The sequence below is a fragment of the Dreissena polymorpha genome, chromosome 2, assembly GCF_020536995.1.
Source record: "Dreissena polymorpha isolate Duluth1 chromosome 2, UMN_Dpol_1.0, whole genome shotgun sequence".
In the NCBI taxonomy this organism is placed as follows: Eukaryota; Metazoa; Mollusca; class Bivalvia; order Myida; family Dreissenidae; genus Dreissena; species Dreissena polymorpha.
In genome coordinates this window covers 150,854,961-150,879,663 of record NC_068356.1, presented here as the reverse complement: position 1 = coordinate 150,879,663, position 24,703 = coordinate 150,854,961, and the positions used below count along the sequence as shown (strand labels likewise).

General features: G+C 36.0%; 2 protein-coding genes and 2 long non-coding RNA genes across 4 annotated transcripts in view; 3 read left to right on the top strand and 1 right to left on the bottom strand.

Moving 5' to 3' along the window:
- Nucleotides 1-24,703, top strand: part of LOC127869442 (uncharacterized) — a 152,302-nt gene that overhangs the window by 8,661 nt on the left and 118,938 nt on the right. The gene's annotated exons all lie outside the window — the stretch shown is intronic.
- Nucleotides 1,702-4,203, top strand: LOC127869446 (uncharacterized). Its single transcript, XR_008044567.1, has 3 exons — nt 1,702-1,942; nt 2,139-2,360; nt 3,572-4,203. It is a non-coding gene; the product is annotated as an uncharacterized LOC127869446 (long non-coding RNA).
- Nucleotides 3,953-12,580, bottom strand: LOC127869444 (uncharacterized). Its single transcript, XR_008044565.1, has 4 exons — nt 11,280-12,580; nt 5,169-5,300; nt 4,554-4,679; nt 3,953-4,077 (listed from the first exon to the last, which is right to left on the bottom strand). It is a non-coding gene; the product is annotated as an uncharacterized LOC127869444 (long non-coding RNA).
- Nucleotides 7,953-9,707, top strand: LOC127869440 (uncharacterized). Its single transcript, XM_052412020.1, has 3 exons — nt 7,953-8,300; nt 8,455-8,690; nt 8,858-9,707. Exons 1-3 carry the CDS (start codon nt 7,989-7,991, stop codon nt 9,243-9,245), a joined length of 936 nt encoding a protein of 311 aa, XP_052267980.1. The 5' UTR covers nt 7,953-7,988; the 3' UTR covers nt 9,246-9,707.

Below are 24,703 nucleotides of genomic sequence, written 5' to 3'. Positions count from 1 at the left end.
TAAGAAAGTTCTTCATCTTATCTACAATATCATTGTTATAGACCTCGGTCGAATGCTAGGTATCATGCCAATATTAAAGAAAAGAAACAGTATTTTTAAGTGATTCATATAAAACTTTGTCAGAATGTTTATCTCTAATAATATATATTGTCCGAAATTCAAACTTGAACAAAATCTTACACTCCGGACATTTAAAAAATGGGAAATATATCAATGATAAATGTATTTTGTGAACTTAAATAACCTGTTATGGTTAACTTTTTGTTGGTTTAATAAAAAAATGTGCAAAACAAGGTTAACTTTTATTCTGTATTTAAAATTTATCATTGTTTGATTCCAAATCAGGGCTATAGCACTGGCCCACAATTTCTTTGAGCCAATCAGTTTTCGTTTTTTCGGCGCACGAAAACTGGTTTTGAAATAATAATATATACTATTAACTTGTTAATATATTCTTTTAATGACAACAAGGGCATATCACATATCATAACATAACATGCAGTTTTCAATATAGAAATAATGATTAAAGTACTTGTCGAAGTACAAACCAGGGATCATATTTTTTTCGGTTTTGTCGGTCCTAGACCGATTGGGGTCATGAAAGACCGATTGAAAATCCCAAACAGTCGGTCCGATTCTGTTTGCTATTAAAATTCCCGTGTCATGAAATCGATTAAACAGTGTACATGCTAACACACCCTAATGACATTCTTATCTCGATTAGGTGTAATAAACCATTCGCTGCAGTCTCTAAACCGGTCAGGACCGGTTTATTGCACGTCAGACCAAGAATCACTTGTGAACAGCGGATTAAAGACGCATCCGAAAAGACGCGTCTGAATGCACGCGCTGTAACTAAACAAAACATGCCGATACATTTTCCACTAGCGTAATAATCAGGTAATATAATTATGAATGAAAGTCGCGGATCTGATCGACAGAACAGCCGAAAGTTATTTTAATGGGCGGAACTTCACATAAAATAGTACGCAAGAAAAATAATATACATTGAATAAATCTTTAGTAAAACCGTGTTAGAATCGAAATAATTCGTTTACTTTATACTTTGTTGTTGAATAACTCACGACCGGAAAATTAGATGAGTGGTTTCAAATGCTTCGCTCTCGTGATTAAATCCCTACGCATCTAAACTATCGGCTGTGGGTTATTTGACAACAAATTATTTCTTAATTATTTGGTTTGTTGTCAGTAGCCAACCTACGCACAGACATTTGTTTGGTTCAGTACATGTTTGTAAGCTATTATCGAGTCGACAACCATTTAAAACATCGGTATAAACTTACACAGATTAATAATATTGACAACGACAAAAAAGTCTGATAAAACAGCACACGAAACAACAATGAAATACCAAATGATTAAACCAGTTGAGAAAACTCGTTCCGTTTAAAAAAAATACTCAAGGGAATTTAACTTGTACATGTATTATACCACCTTCATGAATGGCAAAATCAATGGTATATATATATATATATATTAAAGTTCACCTGCCGCGGTTTTAAAAACCCGTAAAACACCTTTATTTATCGAATTTAGTGCATATCTAAACTATTTCGCTCCTCACTTCATTTCAAATACGGTGTTATTAGCGAGAACGAATAGAACAAAGTCGGATTTTTCACACATTCCGATGTTCTCGCCATTTTCATTCAAACCGGAAGTGACGTAACAGGCACTCAATAACGACTCAATTACGAGCCGGCATAATAAATGGATTCGGATGTATTATATCTTGCAACTTTAGTTAAAAAATTGTTGAAAAATGGAAGATGATAGCGATTACGATGAGTTTTCCGTTCAACCGTATATGTATGAGCCAGAATTGAGTGACAGTCAATCAGATTTTTTCTGATTCTGACTCGGACAGCGAGGAAAATTTTGCCGATGCCCAAGACGACCATCGTGTTGGGAATACGGATTGGTAAATATATAATTTTGTTACATGCAGGTGTCGGCAAAAAAAAAATAAATTCTTTGATTGTTATTCTACAGTACAAGCTTGTTGAATATGACTAGGTTGTATGGTCTAATTATTGTAATTAGAACGGATACTTGAACCTGTTCTGATTAGGAAGGAATGTTTGTATTGCAATTCGACGTATTTCTTTTATTTTCAGGTGTGCATGTTCATGTTGCACACCATATCGTGTGCAGATTGAGTGCAAATGCTGCACAGAATACCCAGAGCTGATGGAAAGGATGGACGAGGCAGGGGTAAAGTGCATAACTGAGCACACTGGCTTCAAAGCTAACTGTCTACATCCAGATGTCATTGAAGTTTCGTTTTATGAGTTCCTTGATGTAAATGGTGCCATCGGTGATGAATAACCAATACATGAGTAAGTTGTCATTAATTATTAAAAATGTTTATGAAACCAGGACAGATTGTTTGTAAAGAAAATACACTGTAGACATTAAATAACACAATGTTTTGTGTGAACTTGTCATTTGTATTTCATACTGTAAATATGTTTTGATACAAATAATAAAACAAGCAAATTCGTTGAATTGATATCCCCCGCCTATATACTTCTGGACACAAAAGTGTTATATTTGACACTAAAAAAGCATTTTTTTGAAGATACAAAGGGCCATAACTCTGTTATTATCAGATGGTGTACAATGCCATTTGGCGTGCATTAACCTATTATCAATATATGTACTCATACCAAGTTTCAATGAAATCCGCAAAAGCACTTCCAAGATATGGCTCCGGACACAAAAGTAACGGACAGACGGGCAGCCGGACGGACAGCCGGACAACGCCAAACAATATCCCTCCGCCTCTGGCGGGGGATATATACTCGTACCAAGTTTCAATGAAATCTGCCAAAGCACTTCCAAGATATGGCTCCGGACACAAAAGTGCATACAGTAAAAAGCATTTTTTCAAGATACAAAGAGCCATAACTCTGTTTTTAACAGATGGTATACAATGCCATTTGGCGTGCATCATCCTCTTATGCATATATATACTCATACCAAGTTTCAATGAAATCCGCCAAAGCACTTCCAAGATATGGCTCCGGACACAAAAGTGCAGTACGGACGGACAGCCGGACGGACGGACAACGCCAAAACAATATCCTTCCGCCTCTGGCGGTGGATAAATAACAAAAAGACAACAATTTTAATCAACATTAAAATACGCGTGTATACAAGATGACTGGGTTATCTAATTGTAAAATGAAGTATCAATTTGCTACACAATGATTTTTGGTTTCTTACAAATGCCAGTTCCTTATTATTTTTCAACATTTGAAATAAAAATATAAATACAAGCTGTTTAATTTTTTAAAAAGTACACTAGAATAACAACCTGCTACAACATGATGTGAAGTTGCTTACAAAATCTGATTTCTGACATATTTTCAGTAAAATATATATTATATAATATTATATTCAAGCTGAATAAGTTTGTTAAACTGTAAACTTAAGTAAGAATCTGCCACAGCATGGCTTGTGTAATTGTCAAGTTGAAAAGTACCTTTGTTTTACTAAACATACTAATATTTATCATAATGGTATCCTTATACATTTATAACTTCAGAGTATACAGATACATTGCATATAGAAGACTGGCTCGTTGGATTTGGCACCGTCAGAGCAAGAAGGATCGACGACCTCTTCCGTCATGCGCTGTGGCAGCCAGAGATTTCCGTCCGACTCATACATTTGATTTGCTTCGCCAGGGATGGAAACTAACGTTTTACAGTTGGTTGCCCACATGGACAACCATCTATAGTTTTTTGGTTTCCCATCGTAAGCCTCAACGCGCCCAGTACTATGTACATGTAGTGTCATGTGTAACCAATACTTTCTTTAAAAGTAATAGATAACTATACAACAAAACGGGCAACCACTAATTTCCATCCCTGTTCGCTAATTAAATCGCGAACGATGGTTCTGCACAGCCTCTGTTTTCAGGATTCTGTTTGCAGATGAAGACGGGTGGCGGTGAAAACAGAATGTTGCCAGAGGCAGCCCTTGCATTGGCATCGCTCTTGTACTCCTCTTTCATCCTAAGCAGCTCTGCCATTAGTTCATCAACATAGTCTGAAAGTTATATTAAAATAAACTATAATTATTGATAAATTGTTCCTTCTTATTAGAGAATAATAAACAATGAATGTTTTTTGTATTGTTGTCGTCAACCATGTACTACAGAAATCTATTGCTTTAAGAAACCAAACATTTTGATAAAAGATTGCATGTAAACTCATGTATTTATTTTGATATTTTAAATAATTTCAATATCTGTTCAGAAAAAGAGACTTGTATCAAGATTATTCTAAAAACTCAACAAGTTCAACATGCAAATACATTTAATGTTGTTTTACATTGAGAATAATCACCAGATTTTAGAATCATAATTTCTAAATTTTGTTTCAACATATTGGACAAGTTCAGGTGATTTCTGTAAGCTGTAATGTATTTTTTTTATGTGCAAAAAAAAATTCTTCAACAAGATAATTCAATATTGCTATCTGTGGTTATTATTTATACAATAAAATTCATTATGAATACATTACCATAAGTGCAATTCTCTTTAACTGCTTTAACCACATGGTGTCCAGCCTTGTACTTAGGATAGGAGAGTTCTTTCCCTGTGGTTTGACAGTGAATCCCTTATGTTCTGTTGGTCGAAATACAACCGTCTGAAATGATGAACATTTTGAATTTTTCAGAAAAACACAATGCTCCCTGCTGCGCCACTTTGAAGCATATATTTGACATTTGACCTTGAAGGATAGCCTTGACCTTTCACCACTCAAATTGTGCAGCTCCGTAAGATACACATGCTTGCCAATTATCAAGTTGCTATCTTCAATATTGCTAAAGTTATGACCAATTTTAAAGTTTTTGGACGGACTGACAGACGGACGAACTGATGGACAGTTAAAAAACTATATGCAACCCTTTGGGAGCATAAAAAAATAGAAAGTTTCCCCATGTATAGAAACAGAAAATAAAGAATACAAACTATATCACAAGAATTGAGGATTTTTTTTCAAGCCAATGTAAATATGTAACTCCTATCACATAAAAAAACAGGCTGTTTGGAAATAATTAAACACCCTTATTAATAATTGACATTGTTTGGAGATTGTTAAACAAACTAATTATTAATTGACATTATTACGAACCTCAGATGTCTGTGATGACTGCGAATACACATTATCAAAATGTGATTCAGGATCACTGATCCGAACAGGCGACTGTTCACAAGACATTTCTTCACAGACATCTGGCTCTTCCACACATGATGAATATGGGTCCTACAAATAATTGTCATGTTACTTTTTATAAATTCACACAGAATAATGACAGAATGACACAAATGTTTATATCACTTAATATAAGCCAAACTATGCTATTGAACTTTGAAATAATATGTGTCGCACTCTGAGAAACTGGGCATAATGCAGGTGCGTTAAGTGTTGTCCCAGATTAGCCTGTGCAGTCCGCACAGACTAATCAGGGATGACACTTTCCGCTGGAATGGTATTTTTTGTTTAAAGGAAGTCCCTTCTTACTGAAAATCTTGTTAAGACGGAAAGTGTTGTCCCTAATTAGCCTGTGCGGACTGCTAATATGGGACGACACTTTACGCACAGGCATTATGCCTAGTTTTCTCAGAACCTGACAAATATATTGCAATCATTAGCCTTTGAGTGGTAGTGGGGATAGTCTGATCAGTTTCCTTTTTGGATTTTGAAATTGAAGGGTGCTAATTCTTAAAAGAGCTCTTCAGTGCACAAAGCCATATTATCTCATTTGCATAATTTTAATATAAAAGCATGTGTTTCATTATAATTACTAAGTAAATATTTCTAATAAAATGATTGTTAATTGAAAACACAATTTCTATTATAAATGAAACTAGTTTCAGTTTGAACATTTATATTAATTTATTGATAAATACAACTTCCTTTATAATCATATGATAAAATCCACACAAGAGCATGGTGTAGGGTATAGTGAGACCTTGGGTGGGACTTGGAACTGCACCCCTTGGTTAGCTAAGCAAGGGCACTGGTCTGATAGTAATACATTTTATGATTGTTTGTTGATTTAATTGGGCTAGGAATAATCTTTTATCTTGAAACCATACTGTGTTCTACCATAATCTTGTGATATATCCAAAGATAAGGCGCTATTCAACAACCAAATAGCCATAAACTCCATGACACAGTTCTGTATGGATTAATACACAACACTGGTAACTGGTGTCAATTTGACTGGTAACCATGGACATTCTTGAAACTTAAGAAACTAAGAAAGCAATCATGTGCTTTGTTATATTTAATTGAATCTAGAGAATATTATTTCAGAGAAATGCCAAGCTGTTCATTGTTTAAGAAATAATAAATTGTACAAATAATTACAGTCCATGCACAAAACCCTTCTCAATTTACATTTTTATCTAAATAATTCAATACAGCATGCTGAATGGTGTTAGTAAATACTATTAATATTTTTATTAATACTACAGTATTCAAATTTACTTTTACAATGTCTTTTAATCATCTGTGTAATAGACAGTACTTTTTTTATTTTGTTCAATATATCAGTATAAGAAAGTTTACATAATTATTGTTTTACCAGCACTTTGATTCTCTCATACTTTCTTATCTTATGGAAATGTAATTAAAATAAGCCCAATATTATTTTTATACTTTGAATATTTTTGGTGAGTTAGCTAGTCTTATTTATTTATCAAATGGAATGTTTTTGTCAGTTTTAAAGCTGTTCCACTGATTAACCTATTTTTCCTTATTAATAAGAGAAGTGTTTTAATTAATTGTTTGTCACTAAGCCATTGATTCATACATGCATACAAATATAAGAAAATTTTGAAAAATATATATTAAAAGGTAAAATAATTAGGCATATCCATACTGAGCATAAGGCTGTACATGATCGAACCCATGTGTGCCCCAGCATTCCTTATAAACTGACTAGACTTTTAACTCTTAACTTTCAGTGCAGGAACCGAATTTTGAGGCTCTAGGAGAAGTGCCCCCCCGGAGAACTGCCCCCCCAAAGATTTTTCACTGGGCGGAGAACTGCCCCCTCACTTTTTTTTATAGGGCGGAGAACTGCCCCCCTGCTGATTAATAAGGGGCGGAGAACTGCCCCCCTGTCAGAATTGAGGACCCGGAGAAGTGCCCCCTAATTAAAGAAATTTCGCAGCGATATATAAAGCGAGTATTATAATGACAATAACGCCAGTAACTTTCTTGCTATTATGTATGGAAATTGAGTGAAATTTCAAAAGTAATATAAAGTTGTACAAGTAATAATAGTTATAAAACGGCAAAAATACCTGCCTCGGCCTGGACGTCGCCATCTTGATAATCACGTGATTTTCGTCAATGTGAACAAAGAAAAACAAATAACATTTTGCTAATAAAAAGTTTTCGCGGCAGAATTATTTGATATTTTCCCCGTAATAAAAACAAAAAATTAGCATGCAATTTAATCCATCCTTATGCAAGCTGAAAACAATAATTTATTTGTTTGTTTTCGCCAATTACGGATTTGGACGGTTCAATATAATAAACCCGTATGCGGCTTTATTCAAAGCTAACAAGTTCTTAACAATTAAGGTCGGTCCGGTCTACCAATTAAAAGATTAAAAGATCGCTAATGGTAACAAGTTCTCTGTCTGCCTAATTAGCTGCTAATTAAAGCAACTGTTACCGATTTTGTTTGATTGGCATGTCGACATGATCTGCTCAAAATGCAAACTGTTGCCGTAATATGTATAAAATGCAACGTAAAACATACCTATATAATAACTATGAGGAATTAATTTGCCGCCACAAGTGTAAATACACAAACTTTCGTGCGGTTAATGTCATTTTTTGCAAAGTCGGAGTAAAACATACTTATAAAATACATTTCTACTTTATTTCCAGGTCCGAGTAGCAGCGGGTACTACCGAGACCATAAAGAGACATATGCGTGCTAAGAAGGCAGGGCAGACACCGAAGAACCCTGAGAAACTCGAGGACATACCAATTCCATTCCCGGAGGCCTACAGGACCAAACTGATCTACGATAACGAGTCCACGCGTAGTAGGATGCTGGTGTTTGCCTCTGAGGCTGGGTTGGGACTTCTTGAGTCGGCGACAACGTGGTTCATGGACGGAACGTTCTCTACGTGTCTGACTAGGGACATCCGTCCAACTCCGTCCAAGGTCGTGTGCGACTTCGAGGTGGCCATCCATAATGCTGTTCGTCAGGTTATGGCGAACGATATCCAGATACAGGTAAGCTTCATTAAGATGCATTAAAAATAATTAAGTAAACACGTAAATGTATATACCAGGAAAAAAAACTAACGACATAAAAGCAATGTAATTTTTACAATGATCAAACAGATCTTACGTAACGATTGCCCATATTTGTAAATGTGTTTTTCAGGGCTGCTTCTACCACCTGACGCAGAGTACCTGGCGTCGTATACAGGGGGACGGCCTGCAGGTCCTATACAGAGAGGATGAAGAAATAAGACAGTTCTGCGGACGACTCGACGGTCTGGCGTTGCTACCGACGGATAAGGTGCTAGAAGGCATGGCCATCTTAAAGGACACGGCCCCTGCAGCGCTGACTGGGATCGTCGACTACTTCGACACTACCTACGTGAGCGGCGGATTTCGGTAAGATAATGTTTTTTAATAGCTATAGCGGTCGATTTAAAGCCTTACACAAATTGAAAAACACAAGTCAGTTACTATATATTCTAGCTCCTTATTTTGTTCGATGCATTGGCAATATCTGACTAAGAACTTAATCTTAACTTATATGTTGTTTGTGTTCTATGCAGGTCCGTGAGGACAGCTGACGGCATGATGCGCTTCAGGAGAACGCCGCCCCGTTTCCAGCTAGATATCTGGAACGTACACGCTGCAACAGTCAGTGACGAAGCTAGGACCAACAACCTGTGCGAGGCTTGGAACAATGCGTTCCAAGTTTTGGTTGGGCACCAGCATCCGTCTCTGTGGACTGTAGTTGACTGCTTCATGAAAGACGCCGCTATGGTGGAGACTGAGGTGTATCGCGTGCGCAACGGTGAGCCTTCAATTAAGCCGAAGAAGAAGTCAACAGAGCGATACCAGCGGCGTCTGAAGACTTTGTGCGAGCAGGTGGCGAGTGGTGAGAAGAGTGTGAGTCAGTTTTTGAACGTTGTCGGCGGACTTGTGCGATTGAAGTAGTGTTTGAGTGTATTGTTTATGTAAGAATGCATATATGTTTGAATGTATGTATGATTGTAACTGTGAATGTATATATGTATGTGTGTATGAATGTATGTATGTATGTATGAATGTATGTTTTGAACGTTTATGTAAGCATGTATATATTTTTTAATGTATGTCTGAATGTATGTATGCATGATTGTAACTGTGAATGTATGTATGCATGTAATGTGTGTATGAATGTATGTATGTATGAATGTATGTTTTGAACGTTTATGTAAGCATGTATATATTTTTTAATGTATGTCTGAATGTATGTATGCATGATTGTAACTGTGAATGTATGTATGCATGTAATGTGTGTATTTATGTATGTATGTATGAATGTATGTTTTGAACGTTTATGTAAGCATGTATATATTTTTTAATGTATGTCTGAATGTATGTATGTATGATTGTAACTGTGAATGTATGTATGCATGTAATGTGTGTATTTATGTATGTTATTTTGTATGTCACATGAACATGAATTAACTAAACAACATAAATAAATTGCTTATAAATTCAACTTCACTTCACTTTTTTCTTCAAGTCGGCTAAATTATTGCCTTTGCCTTGCCTATTAATTTACTTTTTTATGTGTCAATTTACGTTTTTTTCCATGGGTCAGTACTATCTTTATACTGTGAATTAATTCCGATGTAACTTTTCCTCCATAAGTACCGAGTTGCACGTCTATATTTAGTTGCAACACATTGCCAGTATTAACACGCACGCGTTTCCTGTGTGGATCTCGACTATGTTTCGCGCTCTTATTAAAACACGACTTTTACAAGGCATTCATGTATAGTGAGTGGTGCAGATGCGTACCAAGGGCCTTAAACAGTATTATCATATGCCTCTAGACAATTTGTGTTATTCAGTTCGATAAATGGTAATATACTTGCAATGAGATTAAATTGTTACCGGATAAAATGTGTACGGCGATAACGTAAAATTACCCGTAAGTATTGTTTTCACTACGTAACTAATAACTAATATGACACCGGGGGGCAGTTCTCCGCCCCTACAGATTTGATGGGGGGGCAGATATCCGCCTACTAAATTCTGACAGGGGGGCAGTTCTCCGCCCCTACCGATTTGATGGGGGGGCACCTCTCCGCCACCTTTAAAATAAGGGGGCAGTTCTCCGGGGGGCAGTTCTCCGGGGGGGCACTTCTCCGGATACCGAATTTTGAAGGCCTGTGCAAACAGTTTGGATCCAGATGAGACGCCACAGAATGTGGCGTCTCATCAGGATCCAAACTGTTTGCTGTTTTGATAATATTCTTTGAAAAAAATCGAAGAAAATGCTAATTTTAGAAATATAGCAGACAACATTTTAGCAGACGACAAATTTCCCAGCATGCAAAGAGTTAAAGTGTGGATGAAATTGGAATTAAAGTGTGGATGAAATTGGAATTATCATATCAGCAGCATTTTCCAGCTACTTGGTACAGAAGGATTTCCATTTTTTGCGGATGTGTTCTGAGTGGAAAGCTCACTATCCAGAAAAACCTAATCCATCCTGTATGTTGACCATCAACAGCTCTGACATTACTCAACAATATACAGGAAATGGCCTTGAGCTCAGGTCACCTAGCTGAGAAGGACACATATCAACCACTGCGCCTATAAGACCACCTTTATGTTATTGATTTAATATAATTTATTTAAATATAATGCATGGTTAATATTGTGAAGAAATACTTATAATTTGTTTGCGGATTCAAATGTTTGACAAAACAATGTGTGAGAATACTGTAGTCTATAGGTCAAACAATATTTCTACAGTACAGCTTCCTCTCCTTTGTATTAGCCTGACCAGTATTTGAAATAAACTTGCATCAGAGACTATTGTGCATTATTTTTCTAACCAGATGTCAACGCATTTTTTTATACAAATGTCTTGAAATCATTTGTAATAATATGCTGACTAATCAGACTAAAATTATTTAGCACTGTGAATATCAAAATAAACAAGCATAGATTAGTCATTAGAAACATAATTACCGGTTCCTTTCAGAATAGGCGCCATACTTCGCTCGGTTGTGCTTCCCTGGTCCAAGGTCGTTGGGATTTAGAGGAGCTTTCTTTGAAGCTTTGTATGCCTCTGTTTCCGGAAATATCGTTGGAATTGCACCAGCTTTGAGCTTGAGCTTTAAAGGGATCTTTTCACGCTTTGGTAAATTGACAAAATTGAAAAAAGTTGTTTCAGATTCGCAAATTTTCGTTTTAGTTATGATATTTGTGAGGAAACAGTAATACTGAACATTTACCATGGTCTAATATAGCCATTATATGCATCTTTTGACGATTTTAAAACCTAAAAATTATAAAGCGTTGCAACGCGAAACGATTGAATAATTTGGAGAGTTCTGTTTTTGTCGTTAAATTTTGTGAAACTACGAAGATTGCTTATATAAGGTATAAAATACGTCATGCATGTGTACTTGGCGGAATAGCTCAGTAGGCTGAAGTGTTTTTACTTCAGGACTCCGGCAGGACTCTAGGGGTCACTGGTTCGAAACCTGGTCCGGGCAATGTTCTTTTCCTTTTTTAAATTTTATTCTTGATTTTATACTGGAGCTTTTACGATCCAATGTTTACATTTATCGATATAAAGCATTTAATGAATAAGTTAAAAAATGCCAAAATCTGTGAAAAGGCCCCTTTAACTCCATTCCAACACTAGCCATAACACTTGGAGGATGAAAAAAAACAACTGTCGTCAAAATGTTTCAAGCACAATCTAGATGCCTTACTCGGTTTGAAATCAACCAGTCTCCCATCGATTACTCTCCTGGAATTGACAGCCTTTATCCATTTCTTACAAGTAACATCATCCTTCGCAAAACGGAAAAAAACATTCTTTCCATTTTCCTCACGTTCTTTGCACCCGAAAGCAACACACTGAACCATATCGAATAACGATTGTCATGCAAAAAATACAGAGAAAGCACACGATTTCAATAAAACTTGTGTAAAAGAATTGTATTTTGCTAACGTGATAGATCTATTGAGTGTCAAATTTGACATTTAGCGCGAAGTGTTCACGCTTCGATTCGTAATAACAATGGACGTGTATCCGAGTCATGCGCGTTGAGTGCCGGTGACGTCACAACCAAAATAGGTGGCGGAAATACCCGGGCGGTTTACGGAAAACAAAAACATCGTTTTTTAGTATCGCAATATTTTTTGCCATAGCTCTTGATGATTCCACTTGTTTTAGAATATACATATTTATAAAAATGCAATTTTCGTTATAAAATCGACAGTTCACCTTTAATGTAATTTGTCATGATTTCGGATATACATTTTCGGATACTTTTCCCCATTCATAACCGGACCGATTGATGTTGCGGGAAAATATGATCCCTGGTACAAACATATGTTATTTAATACATGTGCATTTAACATTGGTTTTGATTGTCCCAAATTTGAAATCCTGAATATTAGGCTGGGGGTCTTAGATCCAAAGCTGCAGGAACCCAACAGGAATAAAGGGCAGAGCCCCCCCCCCCCCTCCACCCCACCCAGAGCCCTTACTAATTGTTCTTTGTTTTAGTCTTTCCAATTTTAATTTCAGGTGAATACAATTCAAAATAGTATAAACAACATCGTCCGTATCACTGCAGGTGTATTTGTCATTCTATTTCTTCTATAAAGAACTTCAAAATTATAATCAACGAAAAATAATGTATTCGAAAACGACTGTCCGAAAAATTGAACGTGTTTTGCACTCTAAATAAAATCTGCATATCGTTAGATTGCAGAAAATGAAAACCAATAACCTAGAAAAATATGTAATAAATATACAATTTGGTTGACATATTGCTTTACAATAGCATAGTTTGTGGGTAACAAACAACATAATTATCACTTTTAATTTCAAACAATAATCGGCAGAAAGGTGTAACATCATCAACATAGAACTAATTATTATGCCCCCCTTCGAAGAAGAGGGGGTATATTGTTTTGCACATCTGGGTCGTCCGTCCATATGTCCGAATGTCCGTCCACCAGATGGTTTCCGGATGATAACTCAAGAACGCTTACGCCTAGGTCATCATGAAACTTCATAGGTACATTGATCATGACTGGCAGATGACCCCTATTGATTTTGAGGTCACTAGGTCAAAGGTCAAGGTCACAGTGACTCGTTCTTGGATGCAGTTTAGGGCCACATTTGCAGATTATATTATGTACTGGTGTGGTGGGGTCTCAGTCCCCACCAGATGGTTTCCGGATGATAACTCAAGAACGCTTACACCTAGGATCATGAAACTTCATAGGTACATTGATCATGACTTGCAGATGACCCCTATTGATTTTGAGGTCAGTAGGTCAAAGGTCAAGGTCACAGTGACTCGTTCTTGGATGCAGTTTAGGACCACATTTGCAGATTATATTATGTACTGGTGTGGTGGGGTCTCCGTCCCCACCAGATCAGGGTTTTTTCTACTTTTTGGGAAGATAGCCCATGGCTTTGGAATTGGGAATTTTATCGGCATTTTCATGAAATTGGGAAAATAAATTCATGAGCCTTTTTTTTCAACACAAAAAGTCCACTGATTAGGGAAATACTAAATTTGATATAACTGTTTATAATCATTCAAATTAAAAGAACAAAATCATATAATACTTTGTTAGATGTAATTGAATTAAAATTGAGATAAAATACGCATAAGACACTTCTTTCTAACTTTTACGCTTACGCCTAGGTTCATGAAACTTCATAGGTACATTGATCATGACTGGCAGATGACCCATAGAGATATTCAGGTCACTAGGTCAAAGGTCAAGGTCACAGTGACTCGAAATAGTAAAATGGTTTCCGGATGATAACTCAACAATACTTACGCCTAGGATCATGAAACTTTATAGGTATATTGATCATGACTGGCAGATGACCCCTATAGATTTTCAGGTCACTAGGTCAAAGGTCAAGGTCACAGTGCAGGGCCCTCAGTCTATCAAATCCCCCGCCTGAAAAGTATATTTTTCCCCCCAAAACTGATTTTTTCCCCCCTCAGATTTTTTTTTGTTTTACTGATTTATAGTTGAAAATTGACTCCAATATATCGCGGTTCTTTGTATCGCGTTTTCCAATATATCGCAAATTGGCTATGGCTCCTAAAACTCTGATGAGCATAATCCCCATATAACATGTTTTAATCTGAGAATTTGCGGAGATAAAATCAGTTTCAAGCTAGTATTTTACCCTATTTTCACCCACTTAAATGTTCTGTTTAGTCCGACATTCATAATCCAGTTTTGACCAGATTGTTTGTACATCACTTTAACACCTGTGTACTGCGATAAACAATAACACCACTTGCCAAACATCACAGGTCATTTAGGGTGTTACCATTCCCTCTTGAATATGCTTTGAACTGCCGAAACACACCACACATGAAGGTGTATGCAATTATAACTGTAAATGTCACAATTCAATACTGACCTATCTCAACAATCTTTGCACGTAAGATACAGTGTAAACAACTTGCTTTTAATTTAGAGGTAAATATCCCTCAGTTTGTCCAGATGCACTACTATTAAAGCCCATGCTGTCCACAAGGAAAATGACGTCATTTTGTACATGGGGGTCTAAATTTCTGCATGCTTCCTTGAACAATAAAACTTGGCAATTGTTTTCGGATTACAAATTTAATTATACGCATTTGAAAATACTTGAATGGAATAATTAATGGTTTCCGGATGATAACTCAAGAACGCTTACGCCTAGGTCATCATGAAACTTCATTGGTACATTGATCATGACTGGCAGATGGCCCCTATTGATTTTGAGGTCACTAGGTCAAATGTTAAGGTCACAGTGACAAAAACGTATTCACACAATGGATGCCACTACAATTGACAGCCTGTATGGGGGCATGCATGTTTTACAAACAGCCCTTGTTTCAAAATATGAAAGGAGACATGCCGTATCAAATATAAATATTTAAATACTGTCACCTATGCTCAAAATAATTTAATGGAAATAATGGACTCTTGTCTAAATATCTATTTAGAGTTTACTAGTTACTTTATGACCGGTACAGAACAGTTTATTCAGACTTAAGAATGTAAAGCTCATTGTCATTTACAAACATACAATAACAGCATGAAGCAAATACAAAATATACATAATTTGGAAAAAGATCAATTAATTTACATAAACAAGAAATAAGCATGTTTTTGTGAGAATGTTAATACATAACCACATAATGTCAAGCATAGTTTACAAATTGCAACAATTATTACATTATTTTGTACTTTGTATTCAGTGAAAACATATGATTTCAAACAATGTATGAAATATTTTTTTTAAGACATTCAACACTTGGAAGTTTTTTTTCAAGTAGAAACAGTTATTAATGTGAAGTCAGGACACATAATCGCATAAATCTAACTTAATGGTTGTATTATATATTCATTAGTATTTAAATGATTTCAGAAAAATCAGCCAAGGGAATTGCTGATAATGTTAAAAGTATGTGATATAAAATAATACATCCATCTATGTACAACTTAATAGGGGTTAAGTATTGTTAAAGTATTATCCCATTGTTGACCACCTATACGGAAACAAAACTATAGCTGATCAACATGTATGGGGAAAGGCTTGCTTAGTGAAAATTGAATACTTCAAAATCTATAAGGTCTTAATGTAATATAATCTCTACATAAATATACAAATAACAGTATTAATCACACCCCAAAGTCGACCATCTATGCGAAAGTATTTTTATAGATGATCTTTTGGGATATATATGCTTCTAGGAAATTAAATAATATGGTACCATTTAGAAAACAGATGTACTAAGTAAAACACACAAAAGAGGGGAAACAATACAAACTTATTATTTTATTATGCTCTAAATTTTGATTTATAAATATCAATTATAAATAATAATACTCATAAAAAGACAACTGTATGCTTTTTTCCTTACTCTACTCATAACTTTCTTGTTCTTAATCATTCTGTTGACTCCTTTATCAAATAACAAACAATAACAGTTACATCAACAAAATACATGTTTGCCCATCATCCACACAGTCCATGGAAGTTGGGCAGTCCGCTGACACACACAGTGTCCTTGTTGCCATCTAGCAGAAGCACCTGCTCCATGATTTCATCGACAGGGATGAGTTCCTGGACACTTGTTTCTCTCACATGCAGTAGATGAAGGACATGTGGATTAATAAAACCAACAACTTCAAGTCTGTTTATGTGTGCCAGACACCAGTCAGTGTGGCTTTCATGAAGGTAGTAATTTACAATTCCAAGTTCGCCTTTTGTTGAGAGGATAGCGTAGTGTTGTTTTATGTAATTCCTAGATGTAATTACCTGTCCACTCAGTAGACATATTCTGGATGCAGAGCAGAGGGTTGGTTTAATTGTGAGGTTAACCCTTACAGTGCGGGAACCGAGTTGTGAAGGCCTTTGCAAACAGTTTGGATCCAGATGAGACGCCACAGAATGTTTGCTATTCTGATAGTATTCTTTGAAAAAAAATCGAAGAAAATGCTAATTTTAGAAATTAAGCAGACGACATTTTAGCAGACGACAAATTTCCCAGCATGCAAAGGGTTAAGGACCTCCATCACATGTCTCGATGTAAAGTCATCAGTCACTTCATGCAGCTTGCCTGTTACTGCACTGGGTAAGTGACTTAATGCGTCTCCCAGTAGTCAGCATGTCCATTGTGAATGTCTTCAAATCGGCTTACTGGATGTTTTCCTCCCCTCTACACAGCTGCTTTCTTGCAAACAGAGTTGAAAGTAGCTGTATGCTTACATCTGTGCCATGGGAAGATATGATCAAGAATCCATTTATATCCTCAAAACCAAAACACGACCAAGCTGAGAGTGGCCCGTGGTGACGCACATACTGGACAAGATGGCAGCCAATGTTATGAACATTAAGTCCACAATTTTGGGGGCCATACAGCATCTGGAATGAAAGCTGGAATTTGGCCAGAGACATTTCAGCTCGTTGCAGGTCATCTTCAGTGATGACATCAACCAAAAGGAGATTATATTCCATCTACCAAAAAGCCCAAGTTGTCCATGTACTCTTTCTTCAGAAGCCCATTAAGACAGGGAATACTGTAGAATAGAAGCCAGTGTTGGAATTCTGAGGCTTTCCAGTGGGATAGGTTTCCTTCCAACCTTCTTGGCAGGCGAGTGATGGAGTCCACTGGCTTCATCTGTAAAAGCCTCCTGTCTATTTCTTTTTCTTCGTTGCCAAGGTAGTAGGCTTCCTTGGAACTGCCTTTGCTCAACCACAATGAAAGAAGTTTCTTTGTGGTTCCAAGTAAAACGCCGTGCATATAGTCGGGTACGCAAGCAACGATAGGGTCCAGGTATTGTATGCTGAAGAGCACTGACACACTCTTTATGCCTTTGACACTCAAATTTGTATTTAAAGCCTCCTCAGCATTAGACATAACAGTGTCAGTAGACCTCAGAGCTAGAGGAGAGTCATTCAAAGGAAAGCCCTGGCAGTGTCCTTTTCCCTACTTGTACATTCGTCCCGGGTCTTCACACATGACGCATCCATGTTCTCCAATACGCTGCACCATCTCCATTACCTGGGCTTTAGCCTGCAGATCCATGGTACAGCATGTTAGGGTGATCTTAATGGAGACATTGTTTACTTGAATCTCGTCAGTAAACAAGACATTAAGTTCCTCGACAAGTGGCTTTAAATAAGTCTTGAAACAGGGCTTACCGCACCCTTGCCACAATCCCCATATCAGTAAATTCTGTGTGAGAAATCTCTCTGTTGGTGGCAAGTTGTTTATTATGAAAAGGACAGGCCACAAACTTACAAAGGATGAGTTGTACAATGGTACACTATCGGTGTTCATAGTCAGTGTTATGCTATGACCAAGATTTTGCAGTACCCTGTCACGCTTCAAAATTTCCTCAAGCTGCTGGGCGATTGGAACAAAAGAAAAATAGCATTTTCTTTGTTTCAGGTGTTGCTTGCTCAATGGTCCAATGTATCTTAATTCTTTCCAACCCTCTGTCTCACAAACATAAACATGTGATGAAAACAACACCCCACACTTTCCACAATAGTCAATAGTCACTCGTTGCACATCGCTAAATATGTTCCGTATGTGTGTGGCAGATACATTTTCAAAGTCTTTGTCATGGACCAACAGTTTTAACAAGCGTATCAAATTTTCAGATGCCGAAGCAGAAAGTTTCATCTTGTTCAGATACGATAGAACAGCCATGTATTTATCCCGATCACAGTGAGATGAAGCAGTTATCTCCTCATTGTTGATTGTAACAGCTGATCTGTATATATACATCATAGCAAACTTGCTCAGTATGACCATCCTCTTCAAGTCGGCCGTGTTTTAGCTGGGGCTCTGAATTGTGCTGCACTCTTGTCCGTTTCGGTACTGGGGCCGTTTCATCAACCTCGTACATCTTGTATGGGCCTCGAACTTGTCCATTGAATTCTGAAAGCAAACAAAAGAAATTACTCAAAACTTCAAATGATATAAAACTTTTTAATTATTTACCTTTTTCATAGCTATACAATGTATAGCCAAAAGGAAATTTAAAGTCACTTTGCAATTAAAATTATGTAACCATAAGAGCAAAGGTCACTTAAAGGGAAGTTTTCACATTTTCTGTATATTCGGTAATAAATTTTACTGGGTATGTCTACAAAGTAACTATCAGTTAACTATAAATAACGCAAGTAGATTGATCATCATTGCCATGTGGTAAACCCAGGAATACAAATTGTGCATGCGTAGTGAATTTTATATATTTTATATATAAAATGATCAATCTACTTGTGTTATTTATAGTGTGTATAGCGTTATGTCACCTATTTTCGTGATGTACTTTCACATCGCGAAATTTTATTACCGAATATACTGAAATTATGAACTTTTTTCAAGTAATGTAATATACCAGTCGTGATATTCTAATCAAGTTAAACTAATTATTGTAAAAAAAAAAAGATATTTAAAAACTTTTCTTTTTGCGTCAATTGCGGTTGACAGTCCCTTTAAACCTAATATTTGGGGTCTTTATTTGAATAAAATTTGAAATGTACTGAAATGTAGGTCCTTGGTTATTAATGAACTTTGTACAATTATCATTACAAAAATGCATCATCAAAAGTAGAAATGGAAATTAATGACTTGACATTGATTTGCCATCTGTCAAATTCAATTAGTGTAGGAGCATAGGAATTGTATGCTTTGAATATATTTTACTAATTAAACTTTCACAAACGCACCATCAGCCGAAAAAGTAACTCAAACTTATAGGAGATATAATTCATCTTCTTGATTTCATCTGGAGAACATGTCTCACAAACTTTTAACCCTTTTTATCACATGATGATCTGCATGTGTAGAAAGCATTCCTGGGATAGCCCATAGGCGCTGGCTGGCAATGTTTTTATGCCCCCCTTCGGAGAAGAGGGGGTATATTGTTTTGCTCATGTCGGTCGGTCTGTCGTTAGGTCGGTCGGTCGGTCCGTCCACCAGATGGTTTCCGGATGATAACTCAAGAACGCTTACGCCTAGAATCATGAAACTTCATAGGTACATTGAACATGACTCGCAGATGACCCCTATTGATTCTGAGGTCACTAGGTCAAAGGTCAAGGGCACGGTGATCCAAAATAGTAAAATGGTTACTGGATGATAACTCAAGAACGCTTATGCCTAGGATCATGAAACTTCATAGGTACATTGATCATGACTCGCAGATGACCCCTATTGATTTTCAGGTCACTAGGTCAAAGGTCAAGGTGACCCGAAATAGTAAAATGGTTTCCGTATGATAACTCAAGAACGCTTATGCCTAGGATCATGAAACTTCATAGGTACATTGATCATGACTCGCAGATGACCCCTATTGATTTTCAGGTCACTAGGTCAAAGGTCACGGTGACCCAAAATAGTAAAATGGTTTCCAGATGATAACTCAAGAACACTTATGCCTAGGATCATGAAACTTCATAGGTACATTTATCATGACTTGCAGATGACCCCTATTGATTTTCAGGTCACTAGGTCAAAGGTCAAGGTCATTTGAAAAAAAAGTTATGAGCTATTGTCATCACCTTGGCGTCGGCGTCTGGTTAAGTTTTGTGTTTAGGTCCATTTTTCTCATAAAGTATCAAAGCTTTTGCATTCAAACTTGGTACACTTACTTACTATCATGAGGGGACTGGGCAGGCAAAGTTAGATAACTTTGGCGTGCATTTTGACATAATTATTTGCCCTTTTTATACTTAGAAAATTGAAAATTTGGTTAAGAAAAAAGTATACTTTTTGCGATTGGGAATATAGCCGAATTTCAGCTATAAAATCGGGCAAAAAAAAACCCTGCCTATAATCATGAAACTTAATAGGTACATTGATCACGACTGGCAGATGACCCCTATTTATTTTCAGGTCACTAGGTCAAAGGTCAAGGTCACAATGACTCGAAACTGTAAAATGGTTTCCGGGTGATAACTCAAGAATACTTAATTAGACCTAGGATCAAGAAACTTCATAGGTACATTTATCATGACTTGCTGATGACCCCTATTGATTTTTTACTATATAACCTTGCATCATGCATAGATTAGTGTACAAGTAGTACTGCTTTGTTAGTTGTTAAATATTATATGTTAAAGAATAAAAGAAGCATTAAATGGGTGGATTTGGTCAGCTGTATCGGGAGGAGGAGGCTGAATATGTCCCGAAATTATTCAGTGAAAACCAAGATTTGGTCAGGGAAAAGTTAGTGAAAAGTCAGGGAATTTTATTTCATCAGGTTGGTGGCAACCCTGATACACTACATAGCAACTTCATATTTTTTATCATTTTTTTTATTTTATTTTCTTTTTAGTTGTTTAGTTAGAAAGCAATGTTAAGGGTCATGTTAGGAAACAATGTTAAGGATCATGTTATGAAACAATATTTAGAGTCATGTAAGGAAACAATGTAAAAAGTCATGCTAGTAAACAATGTTAAGAGTTATGTTAGGAAACAATGTTAAGAGTCATGTTCGGAAATAATGTTAAGGGTCATGTTAGAAAACAATGTTAAGGGTCATTTTAGGGAACAGTATTAAGGTCATGTTAGGAAACAATGTTAAGAATCATGTAAGGAAACAATATAAAGGTCATGTTAGGAAACAAATGTTAAGAATCATGTTAGGAAACAATATTAATTGTCATGTTTGGAAACAATGTTAAGAGTCATGTTAGGAAACAATGTTAAGAGTCATGTTAGGAAACAATATTAAGGGTCATGTTAGAAAACAATGTTAAGGATCATGTTAAGAAACAGTGTTAAGGGTCATGTTAGGAAACAATGTTAAGGGTTATGTTAGGAAACAATATTTAGCGTCATGTTAGGAAACATTCATAGGGGTAATGTAAGGAAACAATGTTAAGGGTCATGTTAGAAAACAATGTTAAGGGTCATTTTAGGGAACAGTATTAAGGTCATGTTAGGAAACAATGTTAAGAATCATGTTAGGAAACAATATAAAGGTCATGCTAGGAAACAAATGTTAAGAATCATGTTAGGAAACAATATTAATTGTCATGTTTGGAAACAATGTTAAGAGTCATGTTAGGAAACAATGTTAAGAGTCATGTTAGGAAACAATGTTAAGGGTCATGTTAGAAAACAATGTTAAGGATCATGTTAAGAAACAGTGTTAAAGGTCATGTTAGGAAACAATGTTAAGGGTTATGTTAGGAAACAATATTTAGCGTCATGTTAGGAAACATTCATAGGGGTAATGTAAGGAAACAATGTTAAGGGTCATGTTAGAAAACAATGTTAAGGGTCATGTTTGAAAACAATGTTAAGAGTCATGTTAAGAGTTAGGAAACAATGTTAATTGTCATGTTAGGAAACACATAAGGGTAATGTTAGGAAACAATGTTACGGGTCGTGTTAGAAAACAATGTTAAGGGTCATGTTTGAAAACAATGTTAAGAGTCATGTTAAGAGTTAGGAAATAATGATAAGCGTCATGTTAGGAAACAATGTTAAGGGTCGTGTTAGAAAACAATGTTAAGGGTCATGTTTGAAAACAATGTTAAGAGTCATGTTAAGAGTTAGGAAATAATGATAAGCGTCATGTTAGGAAACAATGTTAATTGTCATGTTAGGAAACAGTGTTAAGGGTTATGTTAGGAAACAATATTTAGCTTCATGTCAGGAAACAATTGTAAGGGTAATGTTAGGAAACAATGTTAAGGGTCATGTTAGGAAGCGATGTTAAGGGTCATGTAAGAAAACAATATTTAGCGTCATCTTAGAAAATAATGTTAAGCGTCATGTTAGGAAACAATGTTATGGGTCATGTTAGGAAACGATGTTAAAGGGTCATGTTAGAAAACAATTTTAAGAGTCATCTTAGGACAGGGCCCTCGTTTGGACGTTTTTGGGGCCGAAATTCGGCCCTATTCCCCCCTTAAAATAGTGTACTTTTTTCCCCTACTTCAGCTTAAAATTCCCCCCTCCCCCCCCCCAACTTTTTTTTTTGTTCAATCGTGCTATTAAAGTGATATTATGGGCATCTTACAGTTTATAGGTGTCTATCGCAACAGTTGAAAATTTTTGGTGTTTTCACTTCATATACACTTATATTTGGTAATGCAGCATCAACATACTAAAACAATATCCCGGAAAGAGAAAAATAATGCATTTGAATATCAACCGTACCTTACAACTGATCATGCATGTACAATGTGATACTAAATTTAGTTTTAGTGCAGATTCGTTCATACGACACAAAGACACAATTTTGTTTGACGGATCATTTCAGCTTACAGGACTCACCAGTCATGTAAAATATCGAATATAAAATATACTTTTATAAACAACTGGTAGCAAGATGAGTTGCAGATAATTGGTCAGTAACCACATTTTAACTAACTTTTTTGACCTGTTAATTCTCTTCAGCTCAATTCACCAGTGAAAAATGCCCATAATATCACTTTAACCTTTGATTAAATGTATATTTATGTAAATTGCATTAGAACATAGTAATTTTAAGTGTTGAATGGTTGGTGAAAAGATCTTCTAAAATTCCCCTTTTTGCCCAAAACGACGCGAAATTCCCCCCTCTAAGGGCCCTGACCCCAATGCCCCAAAGTGTAGCAAGGGCCCTGTAGGAAATAATGTTAGGCGTCATGTTAGGAAACAATGTTAATTGTCATGTAAGGAAACAGTGTTAAGAGTCATATTAGTAAACAATGTAAAAGGTCATGTTAGGAAACAATATTAAGGTCATTTTAGGAAAAATTTAAAGAATCATGTGAGGAAACAAAATTAAGCGTCATTTAAGGAAACAATGTTAAGAGTCATGTCAGAAAACAATGTTAATTGTCATTTTAGGAAACGATGTTAAGGGTCATGTTAGAAGACAATGTTAAGGGTCATGTTAGGGAACGATGTTAAAGGTCATGTTAGAAAACTATGTTAAGGGTCATGTTAGAAAACAATGTTAGGGTTATGCTTAGGAAACAATATTTTGGTCATGTTAGGAAAAAATGTTAAGAATCATGTGAGGAAACAATATTATGCATCATTTAAGGAAACAATATGTTAAGGGTCAAGTTAGCAAACAATGTTAATTGTCATGTAAGGAAACAATGTCAAGGGTCATGTTAGGAAACAATTTTAAGGGTCATATGAGAAATAATGTTAAGAGTCATGTAAGGAAATGATGTTAAGGGTCATGTCAGAAAACTATGGTAAGGGTCATGTTAGGGAACAGTATTAAGGTCATGTTAGGAAACAATGTAAAGAATCATGTTATGAAACAATATTAATTGTCATGTTTGGAAACAATGTTAAGGGTCATGTTAGGAAACAATGTTTAGAGTCATTTTAGGAAACAATGTTATGGGTCATGTTAGAAAACAATGTTAAGGGGCATGTTAGGAAACAATGTTAAGGGTCATGTTAGGAAACAATGTTAAAAGTCATGTTAGAAAACAATGTTAAGGGGCACGTTAAGAAACAACGTTAAGGGTGATGTAAGGATACGATGGTAAGGGTCATGTTAGAAAATAATATTATGCGTCATGTTATGTAACAATGTTAAAAGTCATGTTAGGAACAGTGCTAAGGGTCATGTAAAGAAACAATATTAAGGGTCATGTTAGAAAACAATGTTAATGGTCATGTTAGGAAACAGTTTTAAGGGTCATGTTAGGAAACAATGTTAAGGTTTATGTTAGGAAACAATATTTAGCGTCATGTTAGGAAACAATTTTAAGGTAAATGTGAGGAAACAATGTTAATTGTCATGTTAGGAAACGATGTTAAGGGTCATGTTAGGAAACAATGTTAATTGTCATGTTTAAGGAAATAATGTTAAGCGTCTTGTTTAAGGAAACAATATTAATTGTCATGTTAGGAAACAATGTT

What these genes read in the sequence shown, in the direction of transcription:
- LOC127869440 (XM_052412020.1), top strand. Translation starts at nt 7,989, where the DNA reads ATGCGTGCTAAGAAGGCAGGGCAGACACCGAAGAACCCTGAGAAACTC. An exon ending in CGAACGATATCCAGATACAG is followed by an intron (nt 8,301 to 8,454) that starts GTAAGCTTCATT and finishes TGTGTTTTTCAG; the next exon opens with GGCTGCTTCTACCACCTGAC. An exon ending in TACGTGAGCGGCGGATTTCG is followed by an intron (nt 8,691 to 8,857) that starts GTAAGATAATGT and finishes TGTTCTATGCAG; the next exon opens with GTCCGTGAGGACAGCTGACG.